Source organism: Lolium perenne, chromosome 7 (genome assembly GCF_019359855.2).
Source record: "Lolium perenne isolate Kyuss_39 chromosome 7, Kyuss_2.0, whole genome shotgun sequence".
Taxonomy (NCBI): Eukaryota; Viridiplantae; Streptophyta; class Magnoliopsida; order Poales; family Poaceae; genus Lolium; species Lolium perenne.
Genome location: NC_067250.2, coordinates 111,992,700 through 112,003,614, shown reverse-complemented (window position 1 = coordinate 112,003,614; position 10,915 = coordinate 111,992,700). Strand labels below are relative to the sequence as shown.

Genomic DNA, 10,915 nt, shown 5'->3' with positions numbered 1-10,915 from the left:
ACAGTCTTAGAGGCAAGCACTTTCATAAGCACCTATGATTATTTGTATAGGGGAGGTGACTAGTTCGACATCTGTCTAGTATATATATTTTTTAGTTAAGCATCAATGCTTATTTATACTTCATAAGCCTAAACCACCTTACATTATAGATGGTCTAACGGATTAACCAAAAAATCTAAATCCTCTCTAATATTTTTTTTGAATAATAGGCATAAAATGCCCAGCTTTAAATTAATAAAGCCAAACCATGGTTCAAGGTTTTACAACACACCCAACATCAACCAACTCAAAGCAGGGAACACCTCTTACAGGTATAGGATAAACATCTTAGAGCATCTCCAGCCGCGTCCCCCAAAGCGATTTGGGGCGCGCCGGACAGAAAATGCGTTCCAGCCGCATCCCCCAAAGCCCTTTTTTGTCCGGCGCGCCCCCATTCGGTGTCCGGCGCCCCGAGCCCGTCCCCGTCCCACAGGGGACGCACCGGGGACGCCGGACACAACGAAAAGCGAGGCGGGGAGTGGCGGGGCCGACGCGTCAGCGGCACAGTTAATTGAACCTTACCGTCGCCTACCTCGCGACGGAAGTTATTCGCGCGCAGTGACACACGACGGCATCTTTGCCTTAATGGCGACGGAGGGGCAGGCGAGACGTCTCGTCGGTGCTGCGCCAACGAGACGCGTCGCCGGCGTGCGCACGCCACCGCCCGTTCCCGCGCTTTCTTCCCGCCTCTTCTCGCTTGTTCCCGCGCTTTCTTCCCGACGCCGGCGTCTATAAAAGGCCTCCCGGCTCAATGGTAGCCACCACACCCCGCCGGCAACAAACACAGCCCTCGTCGCTCCACCGCCGTCTCCTCCACCACCAGTAGCAATGGCGAACCGCCCCGGCGCTGGCCATTTCCCTCCACCGCCGTCCCCTCCACTTGCAGGCCCGGAAACGCAAGTCGACACCGACCCCTCAGCAGCGGCCCGGGAAGAGCGATGGCGTGCACACCGTCAGCAGCGGCGGGAGGCAATGCAGCAGCAGGCCCGCCAGCAGCGGGAGGCGGCGCAGGCGGAGGATCTGGCGGCGTTCTGCGCCCATGGCCCCGCTGCTGGCGAGGCCGCGGCGGCAGCAGCGTGGCAGGAGCAGCAGGACGCCACCGTTGCGGTGTCTGACGCCTCGACTCTACAGGAGGCGCGACGGTGCCGGTACCGGGCGGAGATGGAGCAGCGGTGGGCTGAGGAGTGCCAGTGCCAGCGCGGTGAGCGGGAGGCGCTGTACCGTGAACGGCGGGAGGCGATTGAGCGCCGGCGGCGGGAGTCGATCGAGCGCCAGCATCAGCTGGCGGTGGAGGAGCGTCATCAGCGGGAGGCGGCGCTGAGGGCGATCTGGGGGAGGCGGGCGGACCAGTTGGCGGCGGAGGACGCCGTGTTGGCGGCGGCGATGATGGAGGCGCCAACAGATGTGGAGGAGGAGGCGCCAATGGAGGAGGAGGAGGCCGAGGCGGAGGAGACCGAGGTGGAGGACGACGACGACGAGTTCGAGTGGTCCGACAACGACGGGCCGCACCCGGACGAGACGGCCGATCAGCAATGCGCGCTCGTCGAGTCCTTCGAGTCGGAGAAGAAGCTCCAGGACGACGCCCGTGCCCGCGAAGAGGCGCAGATTCGTCGCGCCGTCGAGCTCTCCCTCCAGGCGGCCCAGCAGGGGAGGGCGGAGGAGGACGCGCGGCGGGAGCGGCACCGTCTGGCCACCGCCGAACGCAAGGAGAGGAGGCGCGTGCAGGAGGAGCTGCGGCGTAGGGGAGGCGACGACGGGGCGGGGCCGTCGAACGCACCGCCGGGCGGTCAGTAGTCTAGGTTTAGATGAAATCTAGCCGTTTTCATTCAAACTTTGTAATATATAATCAAAATTGAATGAAAACCTTTATTTTCGTGCACCAATATTCATTTGGGGCCGGCGTTTGGGGGACGCGGCTGGGGAGCGACGTCCCTCAAAGGCGGCACGAACAAAACACGTCCCCCAAACGCTCGATCCGGCGCGCTTTGGGGGACGGTTTGGGGGACGCGGCTGGAGATGCTCTTAAAGGTACAAGGAACAAGTGAGAACCCACTACACTGACAACTACAACCTCTAAGGCCATCTCCAATGCGGCTATCCATCCCGCGTCCGCGCGTTCGGATGGGTCCCGGCGGACAAAAACGTGGCCCAAAGCGGCCACGCATCACAAATGCGGATGGCCGCGGTGTCCGGGACGATCCAAACCTGGCCAAAATCTGGGCCAGTTTTGCGTGGCCGCGGATGGCACACGGTGTCCTCGCGCGTCCGCCTCCTTGCCTGCCAGGCCCACCTATTGGCGGGCGGGAGTCCTATTAAATGTGGACTGGGTGGGGGACTGTCCCTATCCAGTCCCCATTTCCCCAGTCCCCTCCACCCACACGAGCTCGAGCTTCCGCGCCGTCATGGCCCCGAAGCGTGAGTTCGAGCCATCCGCCAACGACCACGAGGTCGGCAGCAGCCGGGGAGCCGCGCCGTCGGCTTTCGACGTGGGGCCATCGACGGCCATCCGCGACCGGATCTACGTCACTGTAGTGGTGGTGCGGATCTTCTGGAGGCCGGCGCCCCAATGTCGTGGGGCGACGTGCACCTCCCCCACGGCTGGCACCTTTGCCCAGATCGGGTTCCGGTGCCACCGATCCCGGCCACCGGCCGCGCCCGCCTCGCGGAGATCGAGCGGCGCCGCACGCAGTTGCCGACGGACCTCCGGGAGGACCCCGCCTACAGCGACACAAGTCCCTACGGGGACTTGTGGTTCGAGGTGGAGCACGATGCGCGCCTGCGCACGTACTTCACCTAGGCGATGGCGAGGCCTCGCCCGCAGCCTCGCGCGTAGCCATGCACGCCTGCTAGGAGGACTGGCCGCCGCCCCGGCGGCTTCTACATCGACGAGCCCATGGCTACTCCGCCGCGGGCCACGCCAGCGCTAGCGCCATAGGCCCAGCCCGAGGAGGGCGTCGACCCCGAGTTGCAGGCCGCGCTCGCGGCGTCCCACGAGGTCAACGACCTCGAGGAGCTGGCCAAATGGCCGCACCTCGACGAGGCGTTGCGCGCCTCCGTGCTGGAGGAGGAGGCCAGGAAGGCCAAGGAGGACGCCGACGAAAATAAATAAGAACTTGAAACTTGTTGGTTGGACTTTTGAATGCATTTAAAATTATTTTCCAAAAATAGTTTTACTTAAACATTTGGTTTCAAATTATTTCAAACCAAAACTATTCTAGTTTTGAAGTTTTGAAATCATAAAGAACTTTATTTGAGAAGTCAAAAGTCAAAACCCTATTTGGAATACTAATGCCAAAGTAGCCTATAAGGCCAAATGCATAAAGAATAGTCTTGTATTTTGTTATGGATTAGAAAACTATTCCAAGATATCCTATTTAACTATCTGGAATTTTACAAATTTTATTTGGATCAATTTGGTGGCCTAAAACTTAAAATAAAAAATAAAACAGAAAAGATAAAAGGGAAAAAAAGACAAGACCAACTAGACCTCGAGATGCTGCCACGCCGCCGCCCTAGGTCAACGGTGAGTTTCCTCAGTGCGTGGCATCGGAACTCCGGCTGTTTCGCCGTGGAGATAACCGTGGACGGTGTCCACCGGTGGCTTGGGACATTCTCGTCACCGGAGCTTGTCGTCCGCGCCTACGACTTCGGCGCGTGGACGTACGATCGGTCGTGCCCCGAGGTGAACTTCCCGAAGTGGAAAGCCTAAGGGAGGTCGAGTTCCGCTCGCAACAAATGTGCATGGTCACCCGCAAGCAAAAGAAGGGGAATTGCCGCACCTTCTTGCAGGTTAGGGCGCATGAGGCCGACGTGGAGGCCGCCGCCGCATGAGGTTACCCGAGCTCGTTCAGTTCGAGACCGAGTACTTAGCGGTGAGGGAGAATGCCAAGAACAAGAAGGATATTAATCATATTATACTTCTACCAAACTTCATCTACACTCTAGGTAACTTTGTGTTTTCGAGTATGAGATGAATGTTGAATATGGCCTTGCCTGTCTATTCTTCAGGATCGACTCGGTTATAACATCGCACGCTCTGAATGCATGCTAGGTGTTGCCTCTTCTTAGTTTAGCCCTTAACACTTGCCCCGAGTACAACAAGTTTCTAGGAAATATGCCCGCGCGTTGCGGCGGTTGATTTTTACTGAATATCGGCAGATTGATTTTACTGAGTATTATTCACAGGAACACAAATACCATCGAGAATATTTGAGAACATTTTTATTATTTTTCAGGTCTCTAACACTGTTCATAAAGATGTGTGATGTTGTTGGTCAGATGTTCACCCAATGGTTTACAACCGAAATTGTAGAAAGTTGTAGGCAGCTCACAGACGTCACATGTTTTAGCAGATATTCACTCTGGTGTGCCATTAAAATCTCGGATATACTCAGACACTTCCATAATGCAGAACCAACACTCGATCAATCCAAGATTAAGGGAGCAACTTTGTTCGAAGAAAAAGAATAAACAGAACAATAGAAATCAGGTGCGCGCTGGATCCGGATGTATTCCACCATCATCATCCATCAGTTAAGCAAAAATAACTGTCTTTGCATGCGAATCGGCGGACGCTTTAGTGCCGGGGCTATGCGCAAGTTCTGAATACCAGTACCATTAGACGCTAGCACAAAGTTTACTCGCAAGTAACCTCCAATAGTTTGGATCTGAAATCTCTTTGCATCATCTTGTGCAGGAGCACGGAGTCCTGCACAAGCGCACATCGAACTCCATGTTTGAGCCTGCTCTTTGGCTTTGGTCCATGCAGGCGTCAGATTTACCCTCTTACGGCCCTGCACACCAAGACAGATGTTGTTGCCGTCCGTGGAGGTGACTTTGATCCTCGTCACCTTGAAACACAATCAACTGAGAATACATTATCCACCACGCACTCTGTTATCTTCGATCGCCGATTTTGACCTTACAGTCGGCTGCCAAGGCTCGATGTCCGACTGTTTTTTTTTTTCGAGTACCCGCAGGAGATCTGCGCGTTTTATATTAAGATGGGAAAAAAGGGGGGGACGATGTCCAATACAGGGGAAAAGTCCACCGCGACCCAAGCAACCGGAGGCTAGCTAACTAACCGGAGGCTAGCTAACTAACTCCTCTATGTCCGACTGTTGTTTCTATGGTGGAGCGTTGCAATCTCACCGGGCGGAAGCTCCCACACAACCTTCTTGCCTTCTGATAAACTGTATATTGTACATGTATCGGTATGGTGTTGTGTATAAACCAACCGTATACGTCTCTGTAACTCTACCCCTATATATATGTCATATGCCGGCCCGTGTATGGTGCTAAGGCAATACCCCCTACATCGTTACCCTAACTTTCACATGGTATCAGAGCCGATCGGCTCCTGACCTAGATTGGTTTCGCCGATCGTCTCCGCTTCCGCACGATCCGTCCATCGCCGATCACCGCCGCCGCCTGCGCGATGTCGTTCATGAGCGGCACCAGTGGTGCTACCTCCGGCGTGTTCTCAGGTGCTAACAGCTCCGCCTCTCCCGGCCTGTACAGGTCGACCATGGCGGGATCCTCCACTGTCACCTCCGTGATTCCGACGTCGCCGATCAGCCTGGCGAACCAGATTACCGTCAAGCTCACCTCGGAAAACTACATCTACTGGAGGACACAGGTTGTCCCAATACTCCGAAGCAATCTGCTTTTTGGGTTTGTGGATGGATCTCTTGCATGCCCGCCCGCGACACTGCCGAACCCGGCGGCAAAGCAGGACGGTGATCCTGCAACCATCCCTAATCCTCTGTTTTCGGCCTGGCATCAACAAGATCAGGCAATACTTTCAGCCATTGTCTGTTCTCTTCATGAGTCTGTCCTCGGGACGATGACGATGGTGACTACATCGCATGAGGCGTGGGAAACCCTGGCCTGCAGCTTTGCCTCTCAGTCTACTGCGCGTGCCATGGCAATCCGCGCTGAACTCCACAAGGCGAAGAAGCTGAACAAAACGGTCTCGGTCTTCTTCAATGAGATTCAGTCCAAGGCAGACATGTTGGCCTCCATTGGCCAGCCATTGCGTCCTGATGAGTTCACGGGCTATCTCTGCGCCGGCCTGGATGAGCAGTATGATGCTCTTGTTCAGCTGGTCTCCTCTCGGGCTCTCACTGATCCAATGCCTATCCGTGATGTATATGCACAGCTCCTCAATACTGAACAACGCATGGAGGCTCGCCGTGCTGATCTTGGAACAGATGTCCACATGGCTCACCTCAACTACCATGGGCGTGGTGGTCCGCCTCCATCTGCTCCGACCTCGCCGCCCTATTCCAAGCAACCACCTCCGTCTTCCAACCAGCAACGCGGCCAGGAGAGTATGTCGCGTGGCACTGGTGGTGGTGGCTCTTCTGGTGGTGGTGGTCGGCCTATTTGCCAAATTTGCACCAAGACTGGACATGTTGCCTCGTGTTGTTTCAAGCGCTATAATCCTAACTTTCTTGGCGCTGGCAATGATGGGCGTTACAAGGATCGACAGTTGGCGGCTTTTACCTCTCCTACTGCCAACAACACCTCCTATGGTGCTACTCCATCCTATCCGATAGATCCGGCTTGGTATGCGGACACGGCGGCGACAGACCACTTCACCAACGATCTTGACAAGCTCACCATGAGGGAGCCCTATCTTGGGAAGGATCAAGTCCAAACCGCTAATGGATCAGGTATGCGCATTACACATATTGGTCATTCCACTATTCCTTCATTATCCCATAATCTTCACCTCCGTGATATTTTCCATGTCCCTTCTATCACTCGCAATCTCCTCTCGGTTAAAAAGTTTGCACTTGATAATAATGTCTTCTTTGAGTTTCACCCTTGGTATTTTCTTGTTAAGGATCGCGTCACGAGAAGGGTTCTTCTTAGAGGGGGTTGCCGTGGAGGACTCTATAATCTCGATGTGTCGTCTATCAAGCAAGTTTTTAGTGGTGTCAAGGTTTCTCGCGAGCAGTGGCACTCCCGCCTAGGTCATCCAGCAGTTCCTATAGTTCAACATGTTTTGCATCGTCATGAGCTTCCATCCGTGTCAGTCAATAAAACTGTAGTTTGTGATGCCTGTCAGCAGGGCAAAAGTCATCAGTTACCTTTTTCATTGTCTACTCGTGTCACTACAGTTCCTCTTGAGATTATCTATTCTGATGTATGGGGACCTGCCCAAGTTTCTGTTAGTGGACATGAATACTATGTTAGTTTTATTGATGCATACAGTCGTTTTACATGGCTTTATTTGCTTAAAAGGAAGTCTGATGTGTTTCATGTGTTTCTTCAATTTCAAAAGCATGTTGAACGCCTCCTAAATAAGAAAATTCTGCATGTACAATCCGATTGGGGTGGTGAGTACCACAAGTTAAATAAGTTCTTTGCTGATCTTGGCATCTCTCATCGAGTGTCTTGTCCTCATACACATCAACAAAATGGCACTGCTGAAAGAAAACATCGACACATTGTTGAAACTGGGTTGACTCTCCTTGCACACGCTTCTGTTCCCTATCGGTTTTGGAGTGATGCTTTCTATACCGCTTGCTTCCTTATAAATAGACTCCCAAGTCGAGTGATCAATATGCAAACACCTCTTGAGCGTCTTCTTCTGGGGGAAGTGCCTGACTATACCTTTCTTAAGGTGTTCGGGTGTGCGTGTTGGCCGCATCTTCGACCTTACAATCAACGCAAACTCGAGTTTCGATCCAAACAATGTGTCTTCCTTGGTTACAGTTCTATGCACAAGGGTTATAAGTGTCTTCATATTCCTACAAATCGAGTCTATATTTCTCGGGATGTTGTTTTTGATGAAACGGTGTTTCCCTTCTCTCATGTTTCTATTCCTTCCACCATACCCTCCGATTCCACTACTCCTTTACTCCCTGACCAATTTGTTGATGCCGCATATACTCCGTCTCTATTGCCTAACCATGGTGCAGGTTTGGGGCGTGGTGTTCGCCTGGAGTTACTTGATGAGCACTTGGAGGGCACCTCGGATCGCGCCCAGGTGCATAGCGCCGATGATCGCATGCACGACGATCACGTGCACTCTTCGTCTGGTGGTGCAACTTGGGCCGATGACGGCCCGCCTACTCCCTCATCCGGCCCACCATCACTCGACGTCTCCTCTGCACCGTCCCCTGGATCGGCTACATCGACGACATCCTCTCCTGCGAGCACCTCATCGCCTGCTCCTGCTCCTCGCCCAGGTGTTACCACGCGTCTCATGCGTGGTATTCGTCATCCCAAGACGCGCACCGATGGAACCATTGCATGGCATACTGCTCGTACGGATGATCTTGTTCATACCGAGCCTCGTAGTCATCTCGACGCCATGACCTGTGCTCACTGGCGCGCCGCTATGGAAGCTGAATTCTCAGCTCTTCAGACCAACAAAACCTGGCAGCTTGTTCCTCCTCGGCCTGGTGTCAACATCATTGACTGTAAATGGGTGTTTAAGATCAAGCAAAAGTCGGATGGTACTATTGAGCGGTATAAGGCTCGGTTGGTCGCTAAAGGCTTCAAACAACGATATGGCCTTGATTACGAAGACACTTTTAGTCCGGTTGTTAAACCGACTATTATTCGTCTTCTTCTGTCTATGGCCCTCACTCAGGGGTGGCATCTTCGGCAGTTGGATATTCAGAATGCCTTCTTACATGGAGTTCTTGAAGAAGAGGTTTATATGCGTCAACCTCCTGGCTTTGAGGATCCTTCACATCCTCAGTATTTGTGTCGCCTTTACAAGGCCCTTTATGGACTAAAACAGGCTCCTCGCGCTTGGCATGCTCGTCTTAGCTCTGTTTTCCATGGTCTTGGATTTGCGGCGTCTAGGGCTGACACATCACTATTCATTCTTCGGAAATCAACTCTTACCATCTACTTATTGGTCTATGTTGATGATATTATTGTGGTCAGCTCCTCATCTGCTGCTACTGATCGCCTACTTCATCAGCTTGGTACATCGTTTGCACTCAAAGATCTTGGAGATTTACATTACTTTCTTGGTATTGAAGTGCATCGTTCTCCTGGCCGTATTCATCTGAGTCAGCATAAGTATGCACTTGAGCTCCTGCGGAGGGCTGGTCTTGCTCAGTCTGCTCCGGTGTCTACACCGATGTGTTCTACTGACAAGCTTAGCGCTACAGATGGTACACTTCTCTCTGCTGATGAGTCTACACGCTATCGCAGTATTGTTGGTTGCTTACAGTACCTCACCATGACCAGACCTGACTTATCATTTGCTGTGAACAAGGTGTGTCAATATCTCGCTGCACCGCGCTGTTCTCATTGGGCAGCAGTTAAGCGTATCTTGCGCTATGTCCAGGGCACCTTATCATATGGTGTGTTGTTGAGACGTCCCACCTCGTCTCCTGATCTTCTGTCTGCTTTCTCTGATGCGGACTGGGCTGGTAATCCTGATGATCGGCGATCAACCGGGGGATATGCCATCTTCTATGGTGGTAACCTGGTTTCCTGGAGTGCTCGTAAATAGGCTACGGTGTCTCGTTCCAGTACAGAGTCTGAGTATAAAGCACTCGCTAACGCCACTGCAGAGGTGATTTGGATACAGGCTTTGCTGGCTGAACTTGGAGTTACTCAGAGACGTTCACCAGTCTTATGGTGTGATAATATTGGAGCAACTTTTCTCTCGTCGAATCCTGTGTTTCATGCTCGTACTAAGCACATAGAGGTGGATTTCCACTTTGTTCGCGAAAGGGTTGCTCGGAAGCTTCTGCAGATTCGGTTCATCTCCTCCAAGGATCAGTTAGCTGATATATTCACTAAACCTCTCCCTTTGCCGTTGTTTCAATTCTGTAGACGCAATCTCAACCTTGATACTCCTGGTTGAGATTGAGGGAGGGTGATAAACTGTATATTGTACATGTATCGGTATGGTGTTGTGTATAAACCAACCGTATACGTCTCTGTAACTCTACCCCTATATATATGTCATATGCCGGCCCGTGTATGGTGCTAAGGCAATACCCCCTACATCGTTACCCTAACTTTCACACCTTCCACCCCCGTCCGGCTGTCATCATCGGCAGGTTGAACTGTACATCGCAGGGTGCCGTCGAGGCGCAAGAACCCCTCCACGGGGACCCACTAATCCTTGCCCACCATGGCCTTGGACCATACCAGAAACAAATTGATCTAATCTTGCAGATTAGGAAAGCTAGCTAGCCAGCCCGCCGTCCACCGTCGCCGCCCTGGAAGACCCCACCTCCGCGCGAAGGGGAGTCCATGGACGCGCCACCACCGCCCCTGCCTTTGGCAGCCGAACGCGGCCGCCACCGCCGACCCCAACGGTGGCAACGGCCAGGAGGAGGAAGATGTGCCGCCTCTTCTTGGGTTCGGGTCGTTGCCCGGAGCCACCTCTTCTTGGGTTCGGGTCGTTGCCCGGAGCCGCCTCGCGCGAGACGACCCGGGGCGAAGGTGGGAAGGAAGGAGAGGGGATGGGCCGGAGGGGGCGGTGGTGGAGGGAGGGAGGGGCGGCGGCGATGCTGAGAGGGTGGTTATTTATTTGTAGTAAGTTTTGTATGCTTTTCGAAAAGTCAAAGCATGAATTCCATAATATTATCTAAAAAAAATTGGTTCTAATTAATACAGCACCTTCTCATTTTCATTTTCTTGTTTCAGATTTCGTCTCCTAGAGACTGATTCTTGGAGTTAGATCCTTGCTAACCGGAGCCAAAACTATTTTGGCTACTTTGCTGACTCACTTGCGAAAATGTGAGGTAAAAAGTAAAACAGAATGACATAAGAACAAATTATTATAATCCGCTTCTTCCCGTTCAAAAATAGGAAATGGAAATTATGTTCATTTCTGTATATTCATTTTTACCTCCCACTTTGATAATTTTCACACCAATTATCTTGT

The 10,915-nt window shown here is 52.7% G+C and overlaps 1 protein-coding gene across 1 annotated transcript; it reads left to right on the top strand.

The window, feature by feature from the left end:
• Positions 1-5,566: 5,566 nt before the first annotated feature.
• Positions 5,567-10,564, top strand: LOC139833673 (uncharacterized). Its single transcript, XM_071824011.1, has 5 exons — positions 5,567-6,716; positions 7,971-9,286; positions 9,359-9,502; positions 9,605-9,798; positions 10,201-10,564. Exons 1-5 carry the CDS (start codon positions 5,567-5,569, stop codon positions 10,562-10,564), a joined length of 3,168 nt encoding a protein of 1,055 aa, XP_071680112.1.
• The last annotated feature ends 351 nt before the right edge of the window (positions 10,565-10,915 follow it).